This window comes from Bufo bufo, chromosome 6 (assembly GCF_905171765.1).
Source record: "Bufo bufo chromosome 6, aBufBuf1.1, whole genome shotgun sequence".
Taxonomy (NCBI): Eukaryota; Metazoa; Chordata; class Amphibia; order Anura; family Bufonidae; genus Bufo; species Bufo bufo.
The window spans coordinates 401,033,132-401,055,023 of NC_053394.1; the positions used below are offsets into that span (position 1 = coordinate 401,033,132).

Consider the following 21,892-nt stretch of genomic DNA (forward strand, 5'->3'; position numbering starts at 1 on the left):
ATAAGACTATCGCAATGATGCATCGGGACCTGCCTTCTACAGAAGCCTAAGAGATCCAGCCCCAGGCCCAGTCTCCTAGGCCAGTGGTCCCCAACTTTTTTTGCACCAAGGACCAGTTTCATGTAAGACAATTTTTCCAGGGATCGGGTGGGGTGGAGGGGGTTCTGGGGCGGGGCTTAGGGGGTAGGCGGGGTTTATGGGGGTGCTGGTCGGCGCTGACTGATTCACGCGCACGACAAAACACAAGGTGCATATTAAAATATATAACACTATATAACGATTACATTTATTATTTAAATGTGACTCAAAAAAAAAAGTATTGCAACACCAATTCGATACCATGAAAAAAAAAATACTCACACGTTAACCTCATGTTGCATGGGGTTAACGTGTGAGTATTTTTTACTTTTTGCTAAGTATCAATTGCCCATTATGTGAGGAAGTACTTGATGGGGTCACTTACTATTAATGTGAAGCAAATAGAGGTCTAAATTGATAAAGCCTTGTGCCTCATATTAATAGTAACACCAGCAAGTACTTCCTGACATAATGGACATTGAGCAGCATGGGGTTAATGTGTAGGCTGGTGTTGGGTACTACAGTATGATAAGGTTACTGGCTATTAATGTGAGGCACATGAAGTCTAAATTGATGAAACCATGTGCCACATATTAATAGCAACCTCGTCAAGTATCCCGCTTAACATAATGGACAACATGGGGTTAATGGCATCAGGTACTTGCTGTTAATATGAGGCACATTGTTTTATCAATTTGGACCTGCATGTGCCTCACATTAATAGTAAGAAACCTCATTATGTGTACCTCATATTAATGGTTAACCCAATGTTGCCCATTATGTGATGATGTGCTTGGGGGCCACATACTTTTAATCTGAGGTACATGGGGTACTAATGTAATAGCACCATGTACATCAGATTAATAATAGGTGACCCCATCTGTGGGACAGTGTGTGGGTACCTGCGCTTTCCAGATCACTAATGGCTGCAGGGACTGGTCTGAGAACAGAGTCAGGAAGAGGAGGAGGCTGCCGCTGCTGCCGTTTGCCGAGCACACTAGCTGAGACCGTGCAGCGGTAAACCCTCCTCCTACTTTAATATTAGACATATTCATTGGTGGCAGTGGTGCGGCGCCTCAGAGCCCGCTCATTGTATTGGGCTCTGCAGCGGCCGCGTCATGGGAGGGAGGTATTCCCTCCCTCCGTCCCTCCCTCCGTCTCCACTAATGTTGGCAACATGTACGCGTCGGGCGTCTGCGCTCCTCTCTCCTCTGTGGCCCGGCAACATATCTCCCAGGGCCCGGTCTTGGGCCGCGGCCCGGCGGTTGGGGACCGCTGTCCTAGGCAACCTGTTAGTGCATTACACTGTGTAATACACTGACAGGCAATGCATTACAATACACATACAGTCCTGATCAAAAGTTTAAGACCACTTGAAAAATGGCAAAAAATCATATTTAGCATGGCTGGATCTTAACAAGGTTCCAAGTAGAGCTTCAACATGCAACAAGAAGAAATGGGAGTGAGACAAAACATTTTTTTAGCATTTAATGTAATGAAAACAACAAATAAACTGAAACAGGCTGTTTTTCAGCTGATCAAAAGTTTAGGACCACATGCCTTTAAAAGGCCAAATCTGTGCAAAGATGTGGATTCATTGTCATTTTCTGTCAGGTAGTCACACGTTGTGATGGCAAAGGCAAAAAGACTCACCCTTTTTTAACGTGGTCGGGTTGTTGAACTGCAAAAGCAAGGTCTCTCACAGCGCGCCATCCCCGCGCCATTGAGGGTGGAATGGGGAGCTGCTAGAACAGCCTCCCTTGCCGCCCGCCTCCTCTTCTCCGGTAATTTACTGGCAGAGCAGGCACCTGCCATCAGGGTAAGCAGATGCCTGCTCTGCCATATTTAAGAAGGACCTCCACCTCCTGGCCCCCCTCAAGAGCCGCTCGCCCAGGGCTGCAGCCCCAGTCAGGGGGAGCCCACTAGGGCGCCCCCAGCAGGCCGGCGCCCTAGGCGAACGCCTAGTTCGCCTATATGGTTGCAACGGCCCTGTGTGCATGGTGACAAAAAGGTGTATCCTAAAACAGTGATACCTATGCAAGTAGCTGACAAACAAATGTCAGTAGAAATGGGAATAGTGCCTAATCTGCCATATCCTGTAGTACTAGGCGAGGATTTACCTGTTTTTTGTAATATGCCTAAAAGACACAATGTGGTTTCTGCAGTTACTACTAGATCTCAAACTAGAAAGGTATCTGATATAGATGTTTTGAGTAACCTATCTCCATTTGATGATGATATTGTCACGGATGATGTTGCAGATAGCTGGAAGTTATGGATAAACATCCGACTGGCTTGATCCCAAACTAAGGAGCATAAAGGTGACCCCTATAAAACCCTAAGAGCTCACCCTGACTGCTAAGCACATACAAGGGTCTCAGAGGTAGACGATTGCATGCCCTCGTACCTAGACTGTGTGACACCTGAACACCCTATAATAGTGAGGGGACACGACCACCGGCTCCCTGCACTTAATACGGCCAGCAAGAAAACACAATACATGAAAGGACTTATCTGAACAAGCAGGAACAGAAGTCTCCAGCAGTGAACACTTCAATCCAGGAAGTAGTATAAACCGCAAAGTGAGGCAGTATGGGAGGGAATATAAAGGAAAGAGGATTAGTGTAAATAGGTGACACCTGGGAGAAGGAAATGAGATGACAAAGTGAAACCAAAACAAAGAACATCATGCAAGAGGTAGAAAAGGACGTCTGTCAGACCTTCTCACAGACGTGGCAGTGACAGATATATTCGATGGTAATGGCAAGAGTCATCTTTCTAAGAGAGAAAAGCGGCTTGCCCGTGAGAAATGGCGATCTGAACACTTAAAACTCTTAGAAAAAGGGCCTTTCTATTTTCCACAATGGGGAAAAGACATTTCTGCCAAACAAAAACAGGATAACACCCTGTCCTTACTGTCACCGCTCATGTACACAGACCCATCGAAAAGAATGGGCCGGATTCAGTGAGGGTGCAATGCGTTCACCTCATGCATTGCACCCGCTCAGAAATCTCGCCCGTGTGAAAGAGGCCTAAGCTGGACACTGGGGGAGCTCCTTGCTACCAAGGTAGTTGCAAAGACCCATGAGGATCATTTATTTCGCTGTTATTTTGTTTTTCTATTGCTTTATTTTTGCTCAAAACAAATATGAGCGTTGCTTTTGCCAAGAACTGAGTTTAGACTGTTTTTAACGGCATATACTCCCACATCTCAACAGTCAGCCAATCAGCAGATAGCCAGCCACTGTGATGTCACGGCCCTAGAAAAAGCTTCATCCTGCCCGATCGCCACCATTTTACAGTGAACTGAGCATAGGGAGAGATGTGACAAGTGCTAGGGAAAGTTTTTTAAAAAGCTTTTAATAGTATAATCTGGGATATTAAGATTGCAGGGACAGTGTAGGGAGATAGTAGGGAGTTTTCAGACACTGTAGGGAGGGCATAGGGAGACTGCGGCACAGTGCAGGGTCTGTAAGCTGAAGGGATCCTTAGGAGATCCCCTGTGTAGAGCACAGATATCTAATTGAACTGTGCTCAGCTTGTTTCATAGATAAACAACTCCATTAGGCCTTTATTCTCAAATTGGGGTTAATAAGCTGTGCAATATAACTGTTATTGGGTGTCCACCTTGTGTAATCGATAAGCAATTCTTTTGCACTTTCATTCTCATATTGGGGAGAATAACCTGTGTAATATAACTGTTTTTGGGGTGCAGCCGCAGCAACAGGCCAGAGCTGCCACTGTCATCCAGCGGTCGTGTTTTGACGACCAATCCCGCTCTCTTGAAATGGTTCAACATCATGTCAACTGACATCAGACCCCCCCGCCCAACCATCAGTCTGTGGGTTTCTCTGACACCACACTTAGTTGGCATGGCCCAGGAACAAGCTCTGTGCCCCCACCTGTCCTGAAACTGCTTCTTTCCTTTGCTGCTCCTACTGCCAGGCAAGTAATGTATGCTTCCGGCTCTGCTCCGCTTTTCAGCGAGGACGAGCTGATTGAGGACAGTCAGCAGCTAATGCCCAGCACAGATTTGCAGGACTGGTCCACTGCTTCTCCCTGTAGGCATGCAAGTAGTGACTCTGAGAGTTGTGTGGGAGAAGGTGTTTCCAGTGGTCAGGGACGCGGCCATGAGACTGGTGAGGGTGACATAAGTGACGAGCAGACAGTAGTGGATGGTGATGTAGCCGAACATACGTGGTAGTCGGGTGAAGAGGGGGCTTCATCATCATTATGAGGGGGGCGATGGTAGCAGCTGGCCCGTGAGACAGTGTCATGGTGGAAGCGTTCTGCTGAGCCAGCAGGGTGCAAGCGTGGCCATGAGCCAGCAGTGTAAGATGTGGAGCCAAACGTGCCCGAGGTAGAACGTCTGCTACTCAGGAGCCTACCTGTCCAGAAACATCTAACAGTGCACGGCTTCATAGAGGCAGCGTCAGGCAGTCATCACGCAGTGGCGGGGGTAAAATGTCATTTTCGCTGGTGAAGCGTGGCCAGTGTGCCAATGTTGGCACCACGGCCCTGTGTCAACACATACAGCATCATCGTAAAGTGGCATGCAAAAAAAATGGCATTAATGTAATGGTACAGCCTGACACATCTCTCTGCTGCCCTCACCTCTTCTCCAGCAGTCAGGGCTCCACCAACTCAGCAGAAGGGAGCTGTGTTTCTTTCCCATCTTCTACTGATCCTGATGTTCTTCCTCTTCGTCACATGTTTCGCCACCAATCGATTACCATGACGATTGCAAGGAGACAACATTATGCGTGCACTAATCCAACAGCACAGAAGCTGAACGTGCTCCTGGCCATATTGCTGGTACTACAGTCCCTCCCTTTCCATGTGGTGGACTCTGCACATTTCAGAGAACTGATGACTTTTGCTGAGCCAGTCCCAAGACGTCGCTACATCTCTAAAAAAGCTCTGCATACGTAGCAGAAGGTGGGCCAGTCCTTGAGCCTCTCAGTGTCTGGTACAGTTTATGGCAGCACCGACGCGTGGAGCTGTAACTATCGTCAAGGACATTATATTTCCTTTACACCCAACTGGATAAATGTGGTTCTGGCCCAGGCACACCAGCAATTTGGCCAGGTGATGGCAATGCCGCCTTCGTGTTTTCATGCTGTGATTGCGACGCCAACTTTCTCCACCTCTTCATCCTCCACCTTGTTCTCAGCCTCCAGAATGCCATCTATGCAGAGCATGAGTCACACCGGGGAGGAACTGCTCGGCGTCATCAACCAAGAAATTGAATCCTCGACAACTGAAGATCAGAACCATGGTCACCGATAATGGGAAGAACATTGTGTCGGTGCTGAGTCAAGGAGGGCGGACCCATGCACCCTGCTTGGCGCACTTCTTTAATTTTGTTGTAAAGCGGTTCCTAAAGTCTTCCACCCAACTGCAAAACATCTTGAAAATGGCCAGGAAACTGTGCATGCACTTTGGCCACTCTTGCACTGCAAAACACGCCCTCCTTGAGCTGCAAAGGCAGAATGGTGTTCCCCAATATCACCTCATTTGCGACGTTTCCACATGTTGGAACTCATCCTCCACATGTTGGACCAACCATATGAGCAGAGGAAGGCCATGAATGATTTCTTGATGATGCAGGTGAACTGGAGCACTCCTCTGTAACTTTGTTAGCCAGTGGCAGCTCACACATGACACCTGACGTTTGCTAAGGCCCTTTGAGGAGGCCACTTTATTTGTCAGTCGCCAAGACTACGAGATTAATTATGTCATTCCACTTCTTCATATCCTAGAGCAGATGCTGATAAATCTGGCTGGTCAGGGGACTGGAGACATGGCGCCTACATTTCACAGCCACCTGAGCCCTGTGGAATAGGTGGTTTATCTGCCCAAGCGACAGAAGAGGAACGGGAGGAGCTGGAGGGTGATGAGGAAGACCAGGCAGATGACCCCAACAGACCATGGTAATATGCAGTGGAGATCGAGGCAGGGAGTTCTTTCAATTCCCTTGTTCAAATGGACAGGTGCATGCTGAGTTGCTTGAGTAGTGACAGACCATTTGGCATAGGGTTGATGATGTTAGACCCCCGCTACCGCTCCAAAATGGGGGCCTTTTTATCACCTGCTGATAGGGAGTATAAACTCAACTACTATTGAGGTATCCTATGTAGTCAGTTGGCCACTGCCTATGTGCGTCATCGCCCATCCTCACGAAGGTCTGACAGGGGGGGACCTCTGCACTCACGTTCCACTGCCATGACTGCTGAAGGTGGGGGGGGGGGGGGGGGGGGCAGGAGCAGAACCAGCTCCATCAGCAGCAGCTTAAAGGGATTCTGTCATCAGAATTTAGGCCTATAACCTAAACATATGGCGAGATCCCTACTAAAACACAGAATCCTAAAGTGACCTTATCAAATGCGCCTGTGGCTCTATAATCATATAAAACAGGTTTATATAACCTGTCACTCATGTCAAAATGTGTCCAAGGGGACGTCTCACGATGCAGGGTGCCCGGCTGCAGCCATCTCCTTTCGGGGCCCAGCGCCGCCTTCTGAATTGAAATATCCGCCCTCCCTTCCATTAGAGCCGCCTACCTCAGTTGATCGTTCACTCCTGGCAGAGGCCTCGTTATGCGAAGTGCGCATGCGCCGGCTAGCGCATTTCGCTAGAACCTGCCTTGGCCCCCCGATTACAGGCTGTAATCGGGCGGCCAAGGCAGGTTCTAGCGAAGACCTTCTGTGGGAGTTTAAAGATTGATGTACGTACTGAAGTACCGCCAGATAGACCCTATAAAAGGAGATTTATTATACTCACAAGTTAAAAAGTTGAACATGCATTGAATAAAAAACGTATATCCACGTTTACAAGTTTGCCCGACCTAGGTTTCGCCTGGTTTGCCTTATCAGGGGCGAATGTCCCACCCTCCATGCATCTTGTTGAAAATACCGGGGGCCACAGCGGGCGAACGGAGCGGCGCCCAGGAATAATAGTAAGTGCACTTAGATCCCTGGACGCCGCTCTATGTAGCCTGCTACTTAGTTCATATTTTTTGGACCCATGAAAGGTCCTCTTTAACTGATGCATACAAGTGTCGGCAGCGGTATCACAGACCCGGCCTCAATAACAGGGCATGCGATCCACGGCAATTAACCCCTCAGATGTGGCACCTGAGGGGTTAATTGCAGCGTATCGCATGCCCTGTTATTGAGGCCGGGTCTGTGATACCGCTACCTATATTATTGTAAGTATGTTTTACATTAATTGGTGGCGCAGTGGCCACAGCTCCTCCCCTCCTCCATCCCTGCTATCTCCCCATTGGTGGCAGTGGCAGATTACACTGCTGGGGCTCCGATCGGTTACCATGGCAGCCAGCACTGCTGTGTGTACTATACACAGGGCAGCAGGGACAGTGTGAGGTCCTATTCACCCTGATAGAGATCTATTAGGGTGAATAGGACAAGGGATGAAAAGATCCAGGTCATAGCCCCTAAGGGGGGAAATGGTTATTAAATAAAAAGTTTAAAAAAAGTAAAAATAAATAAATAAATACTAAAAGTTTAAGTTGCCCCCTTTCCCAATTTTACATATAAAATTTACAAACAATAAAAAATTTACATATTACATATCGCCACATCCGACAAAGTGTGAGCTATTAAAATATTAAAAAATATTTCCGCTCTGGTGAAGGCCGTAACAGGAAAAAAATCAAAACCGCGCAATTCGCCATTTTTAGTCACTCTGTCCCCCAAAAGATGTCACTGGATGTGAGAGGTATGTAGTGCTGGCTCACTACTGTGACCTGCATCTCATCTTCTCTGTCAAGTCCTTTTTTTAATTATATGCATTTTAAATTTGGCGACTAAAATTATTTAGTGGGTGGATCATGTGATATTTTTAGATCAGTCAATAAGGATGCGGCGATACCTAATATGTCCATTTTTCTTTTTTTCCCTATTTTTTATAAAAAAAATTATAACTTTATTTTGGGAAAAGGTTTTACTTCTTTTTTTTTTGTCCCACTCTGGGACTTCAACTTTTGGGGGTCTGATCCCCTGTACAATGGATTACAATACTTCTGTATTGTAACGCATTGGTCGTAAGTGTATTACACTGTGTAATACACTTCAGCCTGCTTGCCTGTGAGACCCAGGGGGCTGGATCGCACAGGCTTACATAGAAGGCAGCATGATGCCTATGGAAGGCATTGGGCTGCCTTCCCAGCCATCGGGTCCCCGTCACCGCAGCATGGTGACCCAATGGGGATGGGGGGGAAGGAGCAATCTCCCTCCAGACACATCGCACATGCTGCATTCAGTGCTGACTGCAGCACAGCTAGAGTTAATACGCAGGTATCGGTAACAGGAACAGCCGGACCCCTGCTGCTGATTGGGCAGGTGCAGGACACTGTAGCTGTACAGCGCTGGGATTTAAGTCATAGTCCCCAACGCCGTACAGTTACGGGCTGGTATCCTAGGGTTTAATAACAGCATACAATGTCAATCAGCTGCTTCTAAGGCCACCAGGATATCGTCATGCATTAAACGAGGCATGGACTCGCGGAGCAGGGATGTAATATTACCACTTTACAAAGCGTTGGTGCGGCCTCATCTGGAATATGGAATATGCAGTCCAGTTCTGGGCACCAGTCCATAGAAAGGACGCCCTGCAGCTGGAAAAAGTACAGAGGAAAGCGACTAAACTGATAAGGGGCATGGAGGGTCTTAGTTATGAAGAAAGAGATGTCTAAGGGGGGAACATAATTACCTAGACAAATATATAAATGGGCCATACAGAAAATAAGGTGAGAAACTGTTCCATGTAAAATGCCCTCAGAAGACAAGGGGGCACTGCCTCCGACTGGAGAAGAAAAAGTTCAGTCTCCGGAAGCGTCAAAGCTTCTTTACTATGAGAACTGTGAATCTCTGGAATAGACCCCCCCTTCCCCTCCCCCCACATCCTTTGGCGGAACTTGATGGACTAATGTCTTATTTAAACCGTACTATGTAACTATATTATTTATTCAGCCATGTAGTTTGCAAAACGATACCACTGGGTCTCATCAAATGGAACATGGCACCCGAAACCATTTCAGTCCTATCACCCCATGTAAAAATGACATGGTAAATGTTAAAGGGGTTGTGCAGGCAGCGTACAGTGATGGCCTATCCTCGGGAGAGGTGATTAATATCTGATCGGTGCAGGTCCGACTCCAGGCACCCTGTTGATCAGCTGTTTAAAGAGGAGGCTTTCTCTTCATTACAAGGCCTGTGGCGGGCGTAGTGTAATTACAAGTACTCACTCCATTTAAATGCATGGAGCGAGTACTTGGAATTAGGGTTGTTTTGGGTATCGAACTTTCGATACCCAATCGATACTTTTATGCCAGTATCGATTCGGTATCAGGATGTTCATTTTTTTGACTCTCCTCTTATGGCTCTCGGCACGCGCGCAGACAGTGGAGAGGGAGGGAAGCGGGCTCTGAAGTTGCCCGCACCACTGCCACCAATGAATGTGCCGCTATTAATTAAAGCAGGAGGTGGGACGGGGGAGGGAATACACTGCTGCGCCGTCTGAGCTAGTGAGCTCGGCGAGCGGCAGCAGCCTACTCCTCCTGAGTGTCCTCCCCAGAGTCAAGAAGCCAGCATAGCAGGTGCCTGGCCACTGTGCCACCAATGATAATTAACCTTTAATACAAATACAGGAGGCGAGTGCCGCCGGTACCCGCCTCCTGTATCTGTATTAAAGGTTAATTATCATTGGTGGCAGTGGCCACAGGGTCCTCTCCCCTCCTCATTGACGGGAGTTGGACCACCACCAGTCTGATATTCATGACCTATCCTGATCATAGGCCATCACTATATACTGCCTGCCTTTAATTATTAACCAGGGTGTGAGGTATGACAAGCAGTCTGACAAGCAGAGAAATTCTGATTGGTTTTAACCTCTTTTACCCTGGAGGTTTTTTGGGTTTTCGTTTTGGGCTCCCTGCCTTTACAGAGCTATAACATTTTTATTTTTCCATTCACATAGCCGTATCAGGGCTGAACGAGTTGTACTTTCCAACGACACCATTTAATATTGCATATGATGTAGTGGGGAACGGGAAAAAAATTCCAAATGGGGTGAAATTGAAAAAAAAAAAAAGCAGTTTTGCCACAGTTTGATGTTTTTTTTTATTTACAACGATTAAACAGAGCAGTTACTTTTATTTTACAGGTCAGTACGAATCCGGCAATATGTATAGTTTTTCTTACGTTTTGAAACTGATAAAATAAAAAAAATCTTGGAAATAATCAGTTTCAATTTTTCGGCGCCATATTTTGACCCCTAGAACGTTGTAATTATGTGTACGGAGCAATGTAAGGCCTCATTTTTTGCGGGGTGATCTTTACCTTTTATTCATACCATTATGGGGAGTGTATGACTTTTTGATCACTTTTTGATTATTTGTGGAAAATGAAGCGACCACAAACAGCGAATCGGCCATTTTGACGTTTGCCGTATTGACATTATTGCGCATGGCGATACCCATGATGTGTATTTTTTTTTTATTTAGTTTTTTTATTTTGGGGAAGGGGGGGTGATTTTAATTATTATTTTTTTTTTTTAAAACCTTTATTTATGTTTTTTTTACACTTTTTAATAGTTCCCATTGGGAATTAGCATTAAAGTCTACGAGAGAATTACTGGATTCCTATTTACTATGACAGGGGCTGCTGCTCTGGCTCCTCTGATTGCTGCATTGGGGAGCCAGAACATCACAGGAAGCACGGACTTCCGCTATTTAAAGCACTCAGATGTTTGACCACAGCATTTGAAGTATTACATGTCTGCAACCAGACATATATAGCTGAGCCTGCTACTACTACTACTTGGAGACCTGCTGGCAGTGGACTCAGTATATATTTTCGCTATTATCTCCAGTAACTGCATTTATATGGAATTTTGTAGGATTTTACATGGTCTCATCTTCTCTCCATTCAGGTTCCTACAATATAGGATCTGCTCAGTGGAGATCTTCTATATAAGATCCTTCTCCTGACTGACCCGTCAAGGATGGATTGGAACAGGGACAAGATGGCGGAGAGTATAATAAATCTCACCCTAGAGATTCTCTTCCGGCTTACTGGAGAGGTAAGAGATTCTGATGATGTCACATTACATCATCTTATCTATGTTACTAACAGATGGACATGACTGGAGAGGTGAGGGACTCTGGAGATGTATGGAGTGATATTTATTACTGTGTCTCTCCATAACCAGGACTACACGGTAGTGAAGAAGACCTCTGGTGAGCGCTGTCAGGACCCTGTGGATGAAGGATGGGGAAGAACCCTGAGCCCAATCGCAGGGCCTCCACCTCACCTCCTGATACATGAGGAAATCAATAGAGAGAAGATCCTAGAACTCGCCAACAAGATGATTGAGCTGCTGACTGGAGAGGTGACACTGCTGGGAATGCTGGGACATTACACAGGAACGCTATGAAGGGATCTGGGGGATGACTGTATCATTGTGTTGTCAGGTTCCTATAAGGTGTCAGGATGTCAGTCTATTTCTCCATGGAGGAGTGGGAGTATTTAGAAGGACACAAAGATCTATACAAGGACGTCATGATGAAGGATCACCGGCCTCTCACATTACCAGGTAATAGACATGACTAAATACACACGTCCTCTCATTATCTGTATGTTAGGAATGAATTCAGTCACTGGATGTGTTTCCTACAGTTAAGGAAGAGAGAAGAACACCGGAGAGATGTCCCAGTCCTCTTCTTCCACAGGATGGTTCAGAAGAACATCACAATGTCCCACAGGATGATCAGGTAGATGGAGATAAGGTCTCATAAAATGTCTCCTATGATTTGTAGAAGGCTGTGAAGATCTTGTGTTCAGTCTTGTTTTATCCACCAGTATTATATGATTTATCCTTGTATAATGAGAAAGGTGGAGATGGCAAGGTTATAACCGACCATAGACATTACATGGCGTCTAGATTCTCTTACAGTTTTCTGGCTGTAAAGACTACTGGTCGGAAAAAGGAACCTGTTAGATTTATACAGGAGACCTGCAGATTTGTGGGTCAAATATCTTCTGTTATCTGGTTATTGGTTGTCATTCTAATTACTGATCTTTTCTGGTCATACAAAACCTTGTACACGACTTCTCCAACCGTCTGATGACTTTTACAATATTTGTTTCACAGCTTGTGAATCCGGTTGAAGATCTGAACATTAAGTATGTTACAGAGACATTTGTGAGTATAGAAGATATTCCTACAGATAACCGCCCAGGTGAGTAGTAACCACTAAATAAAGCAAAGAAGACTCATATTTTGAGCAACGATTAAAAAAATGTTCTGAGATAAACCAACAATTGCGCCTTATTGTGTAAGAATGTCTTTACATGGCAGGATTTAAGGCCATAACCAGCATCTTGTCAGCACAGTAGGCAGGGAAAACACATTTACACAGTGAGCCCTGACTTGCACCCAACCCGCTGTCCCTGCCTTCTTGCAGAGCAAGCTCTAAGTGGCAAGTCCACCACTGGTCGACTGTCCCGATGCTGGTAGGTGCAGGGAGTCAAACCAAGTGCCTGCGGTAAAAACTGCAGGAACCTCTTAAGGCTGCGTTCACATGGGCGAGATTTCCACACGGGTGCAATGCGGTAGGTGAACGCATTGCACCCGCACTGAATCTGGACCCATTCATTTCAATGGGGCTGTTCAGATGAGTGATGATTTTCACGCATCACTTATGCGTTGCGTGAAAATCGCAGCATGCTCTATATTCTGCGTTTTTCACGCAACGCAGGCCCCATAGAAGTGAATGGGGTTGCGTGAAAATCGCATGCATCCGCAAGCAAGTGCGGATGCGGTGCGATTTTCACGCACGGTTGCTAGGTGACAGTCTATACACTGTATTATTTTCCCTTATAACATGGTTATAAGGGAAAATAATAGCATTCTGAATACAGAATGCATAGTAGGTGATCAATTGAGGGTTAAAAAATAAAAAAAATTAACTCACCTTCTCCTCTTGTTCGCGTAGTTCTCCCGGTCTTTAGTTCTTTAAAAAGATGAACCATGGGCTAAAGGACTTTTGGTGACGTCAGATCACATGCTCCAATCACATGGTACATAACCGCGGTGATGTACCATGTGATTAGAGCATGTGATCTGACGTCACCAAAGGTCCTTTAGCCCATAGTTCATCTTTTTAAAGAACTAAAGACCGGGAGAACTACGCGAACAAGAGGACAAGGTGAGTTAATTTTTTTTATTTTTTAACCCTCAATTGATCACCTACTATGCATTCTGTATTCAGAATGCTATTATTTTCCCTTATGCCCATGTTATAAGGGAAAATAATAACATCTACACAACACCGAACCCAAACCTGAACTTCAGTGAAGAAGTTCGGGTCTGGGTACCACAGTCGGTTTTTTATCACGCGCGTGCAAAACACATTGCACACGCGCGATAAAAACTGAACATCGGAACGCAATCGCAGTCAAAACTGACTGCAATTGCATTCCTACTCGCGCGGGTTTGCCGCAACACACCGGGACGCATCCGGAACTAATCCGGACACGCTCGTGTGAACCCAGCCTTAACACAACTGGAATCCAGAACTTACAAACATACAGAGAGAGGTTGTGCAGGAAAAGGCCAAAGCCGGGAGGTCAATACAGTGCCAAATCACAGAGCAGAGAGAGGTCAAGCCGAAGTGAAATCCAATAGTAACAATCCAAACCTCATAAAAGCAACTGGAGCACAGCAAGGAAAACCTATAACTAGCAAGGGAGTATTGCCAGCAGGGGTTGAAATAGAGCACAGAATTTATGGATCAGAACCTGATAGGTCATGACTCGGCGCTCCATTTGTCAGAACCAAGCCCAAAGGAGAGATCAGCTGAACAATCAGCCCACTGCTAGTCTCCTCCAGCACACATCCACTCTGGGGAGAAACAGCATTGAATCCCATTGCTAATGACGCTGTCGCATCACCCGGGGGTGTGGCTTAGCAGCGTGTCCCCCCCGCCTCGCCCTGGCGCAGTTGTACCGAAGCTGGAGATCTCACTGCTGGAGCCCGGACAGGTAAATTTGTGACACATCTATCAGCAATAAAACCATTTGATTTATACTCGTATAAAGATCCTTTACGTACTCCAATGGAAAGTTCCTATGATCCTTTGTCCCTCGTACACCTATTATGTTGGCAACATATCTCCTGGTTACACAAGATATTTTCCAGCTGAACAGATCTGATTAGCTGACAATCGTTCACTGTTGCTGATTATTGGCCTTGTACAATGACCTTAAGAGTGGGTGCACATCCTACTAGTGATGATTTACCTGGTGGACAAGCATGTGCAGTTTTTATTTGAATTCAATTATTGTCACGTTCGGGTGTGGGAGGGAAACACCACACCGAACATAGGAGGGAAAGGGGTGAGGGAATAAGGCCTGGAAACTAGGGAAAGGAGATGGACACCTCCTAGTAAAACCCTAATCAAAGTCCTGACTAACTACTAGTATGAATAGACCCCAGAAGTAGGTGAGTTCATAAACAGGAATACCTAATGTTCTTAATCATCCTATCGGACCCTGGTACTAATGTTAGGACTGAGACAACCTGTTCCTCCAAAAGGAAGGACGAACAGGAGTCTCCCTCAGGCCTTAATACAAATGACAGGGAAATGCAACACACAAAATAACCCATACAAAAGGGAAAGAAAACACTTAACTTAAAGTGGCTATGGCAGCACTAGGAACTCAGCCGAGATCCACACACCAGCTATCCACAACTCAAACAGAAGCTATAAACCGCATAGCATAGTGGGAGAAACAACAATAAATAGAGGCGGTTAAATGATCATAATAGCCACACCTGGGGAAGGAAGGTGTGGCAAGCACCATAAACAACACAGACGTCATTTGATCCAAACGGAAAACATGTCAGATCAAACCTCGTGTTGCCAGTCTCACCGATCTCCTGCCACCTGTCGGGGGGAACGTCCGTGAGAATTATAGAGGCAAAGCCAAGTCCATAGAAAATATCACTTTTAATCTGTAAAGTATTAAAACATTCCATTTGAAAGCACAAGATGGATGAAAGGTGACACAATACATCCTGAAGTCAAAAACAGTCAAGGATATACGGAGTATTAAAGCTTACTCCCACAACAATGCGTTAGTCTACTAAGGGCATGTTCATATCTGGTTTGAAAGCTCCATGCGGCGCCTCAGCCATAGATTTATTTGAATACAGCAAAGATGACCTCCTGCATGGAGGACTTTTTTCTCTGCTAAAAACCGTTCTTCTGGACAGAAATTTAATGGATCCTATGATGGTCAATGACATCTGTTTTGGCTACGTTCATGTCAGTCATGTGCCGAATCCGGCATTTACATTATTTTCGTCGTTCTGCTCCTATAACGGAGCAGGACAACGGAAGTCAATAAGGCTGATGCTCAAGGAGGAAGCAGACTGCAAAACGCGCATCGGGGAGTGGACTGGTGGTGCTGTTGTCTTTGTAGGCTTTATATTGGTCAGTATACAATTGTGTTTATATCTACAATATTGATTTTTGTGTTTTGGTCTCATATAGTAACATAGTAACATAGTAACATAGTACATAAGGCCGAAAAAAGACATTTGTCCATCCAGTTCGGCCTGTCATCCTACAAGTTGATCCAGAGGAAGGCAAAAAAAACCTGTGAGGTAGAAGCCAATTTTCCTCACTTTAGGGGAATAAAAAATTCCTTCCCGACTCCAATCAGGCAATCAGAATAACTCCCTGGATCAACGACCCCTCTCTAGTAGCTATAGCCTGTAATATTATTACACTCCAGAAATACATCCAGGCCCCTCTTGAATTCCTTTATTGTACTCACCATCACCACCTCCTCAGGCAGAGAGTTCCATAGTCTCACTGCTCTTACCGTAAAGAACCCTTTTCTATGTTTGTGTACAAACCTTCTTTCCTCCAAACGCAGAGGATGTCCCCTCGTCACAGTCACAGTCCTGGGGATAAATAGATGATGGGATAGATCTCTGTACTGCCCCCTGATATATTTATACATAGTAATTAGATCTCCCCTCAGTCGTCTTTTTTCTAACGTGAATAACCCTAATTTTGATAATCTTTCAGGGTACTCTAGTTGCCCCATTCCAGTTATTACTTTAGTTGCCCTCCTCTGGACCCTCTCCAGCTCTGCTATGTCTGCCTTGTTTACAGGAGCCCAGAACTGTACACAGTACTCCATGTGTGGTCTGACCAGTGATTTGTAAAGTAGTAGGAATATGTTCTCATCACGGGCATCTATGCCCCTTTTGATGCAACCCATTATCTTATTGGCCTTGGCAGCCGCTGCCTGACACTGTTTTTTGCAGCTTAGTTTGCTGTTTATTAAAATTCCTAGATCCTTTTCCATGTCAGTGTTACCGAGTGTTTTACCATTTAGTATGTATGGGTGACTTGCATTATTCCTTCCCATGTGCATAACTTTACATTTCTCAGTGTTAAACCTCATCTGCCACTTATCTGCCCAAGCCTCCAATCTATCCAGATCCCTCTGTAGTAGTACACTGTCCTCTTCAGTGTTAATTACTTTACACAGTTTAGTGTCATCTGCGAAAATTGATATTTTACTATGCAAGCCTTCTACAAGATCATTAATAAATATATTGAAGAGAATAGGGCCCAATACTGACCCCTGAGGTACTCCACTAGTGACAGTGACCCAATCTGAGTATGTACCGTTAATAACCACCCTCTGTTTTCTATCATTGAGCCAGTTACTTACCCACTTACAGACGTTTTCTCCGAGTCCGAGCATTCTCATTTTATATACTAACCTTTTATGAGGTACAGTGTCAAATGCTTTGGAGAAGTCCAGATACACGACATCCATTGATTCGCTGCTGCCAAGTGTAGAACTTACCTCCTCATAGAAACTGATTAAATTAGTTTGACATGACCGATCCCTCACGAAGCCATGCTGATATGGCGTTATTTGCTTATTTCCCATAAGATGCTCTAACATAGCATCTCTCAGAAAACCTTCAAACAGTTTACCCACAACAGATGTTAAACTTACCGGCCTATAGTTTCCAGGCTCTGTTTTTGGACCCTTTTTGAATATTGGCACCACATTTGCCATGCGCCAATCCTGTAGGACATTCCCTGTCAGTACAGAGTCCGCAAATATCAGAAATAAGGGTCTGGCTATGACATTACTTAATTCCCTTAGGATACGGGGGTGTATGCCATCCGGTCCTGGCGATTTGTCTATTTTGATTTTTTTAAGTCGCTGTTGTACTTCTTCCTGGGTCAGACAGGACACTTTTAATGGCGAATTTATTTCAGCATTCAGCATTTCATCTGACAGTTTATTTTCCTCAGTGAATACATTGGAGAAAAAAATATTTAACAGCTTTGCTTTCTCCTCGTCGCTCTCTGCGACTCCCCCCTCATTACTCTTTAAAGGGCCGACACCTTCAGATTTATACTTTTTAACATTTATATAATTGAAGAACATTTTAGGGTTAGTTTTACTCTGTTTGGCAATTAATCTCTCGGTCTCTAGTTTGGCCGCTTTTATTTGTTTTTTACATGTTCTGTTTTTTTCCTTATAGTTTTTCAGTGCTTCCGTGCTACCCTCCTGTTTTAGGGTTTTATATGCTTTCTTTTTGTCATTTATTGCTTTCTTTACAGTTCTGTTTATCCACATTGGTTTCTTTTTGTTCCTTAACCTTTTATTCCCATACGGTATGTACCTCTCACAATGAGATTTTAGGATGTTTTTAAAGATATCCCATTTTTTGGCTGTATTTTTATTTTTGAGGACTTTGTCCCAGTTAGTTAGGCCTATGGCCTCTCTTAGTTGGCTAAATTTAGCTTTTTTGAAGTTTGGTATTTTTGTTTCTCCCTGTAGAAACGCTCTTTTGAATGATAATTGGAAGGTTATTACTTTATGGTCACTATTTCCCAGGTGTCCCCCAACCTGCACGTCTGTTGTTCTGTCAGGTCTATTGGTTAATATTAAGTCCAGTATGGCCGTCCCTCTAGTCGGGTCCTGAACCAGTTGGGAGAGATAATTGTCTTTGGTTATTGCCAAGAATCTGTTTCCTTTATGAGATATACAAGTTTCAGTTTCCCAGTCTATATCTGGGTAGTTGAAGTCCCCCATAATAACCACCTCATTATGATTTGCCGCCTTGTCTATCTCGTTTAGTAGTAGATTTTCTGTGGACTCTGGGATATTAGGTGGTTTATAGTAGACTCCTATTAGTAATTTATTGTTGTTTTTAGCTCCATGTATCTCTACCCATAGTGACTCCACATGTTCATGTCCCTCACTTATATCTTCACGGAGTGTGGGCTTTAGACAAGATTTTACATAAAGGCAGACCCCTCCACCTCTCCGGTTTTGACGATCCTTTCTGAACAGACTGTAACCTTGTACATTAACTGCCCAGTCATAGCTATCATCCAGCCATGTCTCAGTTATTCCCACTATGTCATAGTCCTCCTCACACATCACTAATTCCAGTTCACCAGTTTTATTAGTCAGGCTTCTGGCATTAGTATACATACATATGAGAGGTTTATGTATATTTTTTACCCTACACCTTTCCTTCTGAACTGTTCTTGTCCCTCCTTCCATTTCTCCCCCAGTCCCACTACCTTGCCCCCGGTCTCTATCTGCACTATCTTCCCCTTCTATAGTGTAATTACCCATCCCCCCCAGTCCCTAGTTTAAACACTCCTCCAACCTTCTAGCCATCTTCTTCCCCAACACAGCTGCTCCTTCCCCATTGAGGTGCAGCCCGTCCCTACGATAGAGGCTGTAGCCGACAGCGAAGTCGGCCCAGTTCTCCAGGAACCCAAACCCCTCCATCCTACACCAGTTCTTGAGCCACTTGTTAATTTCCCTAATCTCCCGCTGCCTTTCTTGTGTGGCCCGTGGTACCGGTAGTATTTCGGAAAATACTACCTTTGAGGTCCTTGCCCTAAGCTTTTGCCCTAAATCCCTGAAATCATTTTTAAGGACTCTCCACCTACCCCTAACTTTGTCATTGGTTCCGATATGGACCATGACCGCTGGATCTTCTCCAGCCCCTCCCAGTAATCTGTCAACCCGATCCGCGATATGTCGAACTCTAGCGCCAGGAAGACAGCACACTGTTCGGCGATCACGGTCTTTGTGACAGATTTCCCTATCTGTTCCCCTAATAATTGAGTCTCCCACTACCAGCACCTGTCTGGCCTGCCCTTCTCTCCTGGTCCCCTGCTTACCGGAGCTGACATTCCCCTGACTGGCAGAGGAAGTGTCCGGCTGCGGCAGTGCCGTCCCTGGACTGATATCCCCCTCATCTGCCAAACGTGCAAACTTGTTGGGGTGTGTCAGATCAGGGCTAGCCTCCCTGGCACTCTTCCCTCTACCCCGCTTTCTAAATGTTACCCAGCTAGCTACCTCACTTTCCTCAGCCTCCTCTCTGTCACCCTCTCCCTCATCTACCCCAAAGAGTGCTTGCTCGGTGAGAAGCAAACTTTTTTGCAAATTGTCAATGCCTCTCAGTGTTGCAACTTGCCCATTTAGAGACTCGATTAGCGATTCCAAACGGGTAATTTGCTCACATCTTGAACAAAGAACTCGCGCTATATATCTGCTTATATTAATCTAAATGCAGCTCACTGCACCAGCCTGGTTTGCTTCCCCTCTGGAATCAAAAAATATATTAACTGTATAGTTACAGGTTACTTTCTGTTTGTATCATTCTATTTGAGATCAGACTTAACTTGTGCTTATAGTCTTATCAAAATTGATCATTATACATGTAATGCACTTTATGTTGGCCAATTGTTGCACTTGCACTTTATTATATGCCCATAAACCATGCACTACCAGTCCTATTTATTTTTAATCATGTTTTTATGAATTGTGCTAAGTCAATCATGTGAATAATAAATTATTTGATTATTGATTACAATTTGTGGTTATCTTATTGTTTATATATGGTGGATCCATATATTTTTGTTCGTTGTGTGTTCCTCTAATAATGATCCTATAGTTTCCACAGTGAGGAGGGCACGGGTGGCCCTCTGGGCATTGGCCCACTGGGAAAGTTCTCTGTATGGTCTATGGCCAGTCCGTCCCTATTTATAGCTGGAAGAGGAGAAAAATAATTTGGAACGTGTCGATGATCAGATCGAAATCGCAAAAGAATTTAGCCAGGAACCTAAATACTGTATTTTAATAAGGAGAACCAGCTCCAAAGAAAATCTGTGAGATTCCAAATTCATTTACAATCTACAAAACCTAAAGGGTCCCTAAACCTCCAAACACATAAAAAATAATTAAAGGAAGAGAGGAGCTTTCTCACTAAATTCACCATCTTCGGCTGGAGGCTGACTGTGTGCACCAGCATTAGATCACAAAACTGCAAAATCAAGGGAAAGGTGGAGGAGCTTAGTCCCCATTGATGATAATGGAGTACATAGCGTGTATAGTGCTGGAGGATCAGAAGGAGGCGACCGGAGAAGCTCTGGGAATTACACCACAGATATATGAGGGTAGTATGGTTGCTGTCTGCATTTACTTTGTGATTAGATCTTTTAGAATTCTAATAAGAAAATTACAGAACAATAAAAAAAATAAAAAAAAGACCTGCAGTAAAATGCTGTGAAACCGCCACGCTTGGTATTTACTTTGTGCCAACTACCCAGCCTTCCCGAGACCCTGACAGGCGAAAATGACTAGCTAAGCCACAATTTGGCAGCTAGAAGGGGGATTTATTTAGGTACATTTAGTATTCAGCACCCTATTACAGCTCTGAATGCATTGTTACTCAGCTTTTCCAGGTTTTTGAAAGGCAAATATTGGAAACTATGGCGTACTATTCATATTCATACTATTCATTTTCCCTGTAAGTATTTGTCATAGAATTCGAGTAACCTCCCTGACGAGGTTGACCCTGGCCGGTGTCTAGACCTTGCACTAAGGGTCCATATTACTCTCTAGACTCGAGCCTCATAAATACACAATAACTATGTTTTTCATCATGTTTGGCTCTTCTGCTTTGACTGCTCAGCAGAGTCGGCTGGCCAAGGTCATCAATGCTTGAACATAAAACCACGTACGGCATCCTACCTCTGTTCCCTGGTCATTGAGGTATATTTCTTTCCTCACTTTTAACTATTGAGTTTGATACTAATCCTGACCACAGATTTTTTCCATGATGGCACTACTGCCTTATTCTTTAGATTGTCTGCTGTTTCCCATTGTACTCCTTCTTGTCCTAATCCTCGGCCATGTTTCCAACTATTCTTTCATCTTATCCTGATGTCACGGAAGGTGAGGGAAGGGAAGCAAACAAAACACAACAAAATTACACAAAATAGCAGGCTAGGCCCCCACAGCTAGGGAACAGGGAAAGGTCACCAAATGATAGAAGTGTTCATGCACTTGAACCTAAACCCTGATGCAACTGATACAAACCCTCAGCTAGGGAGCAGGTGAAAAGACAACTAATTCCTTGCACCAGGTTAAGGAACCCATGTCTACCTAAGGCCTAGCCCATACAAACAACAGAAGGGAAGGAAGGAGGACTTATCTGAAGACGAACTGGGAGCAGGAGATCCACAAAACACCAGCAGCGAACTCCAGGAGAAACTATAAACCGCAAGGGCTATAGTGAGAGGCAGGAATAAATAGCATCACTAACAAACTAATGAGCAGAACCTGAGAGGAGGTGGGATCCTGCCCAAAGCAATCTGTCAGATAGAACCACGTGCAGCAAGTCTGACAGATCTTCTTAGATCACTCACAGGGCAGGG

At 44.9% G+C, this 21,892-nt stretch overlaps 1 protein-coding gene across 1 annotated transcript in view; it reads left to right on the forward strand.

Annotated features, from left to right (window-relative positions):
* Nucleotides 1-11,604: 11,604 nt before the first annotated feature.
* Nucleotides 11,605-21,892, forward strand: part of LOC121004459 (zinc finger protein 260-like) — a 68,723-nt gene continuing 58,435 nt past the window's right edge. The window contains exon 1 of the mRNA XM_040436687.1: nt 11,605-11,694. Coding sequence (XP_040292621.1) covers nt 11,610-11,694 — 85 coding nt within the window. The 5' untranslated portion in view covers nt 11,605-11,609. The remainder of the gene's footprint in view (nt 11,695-21,892) is intronic.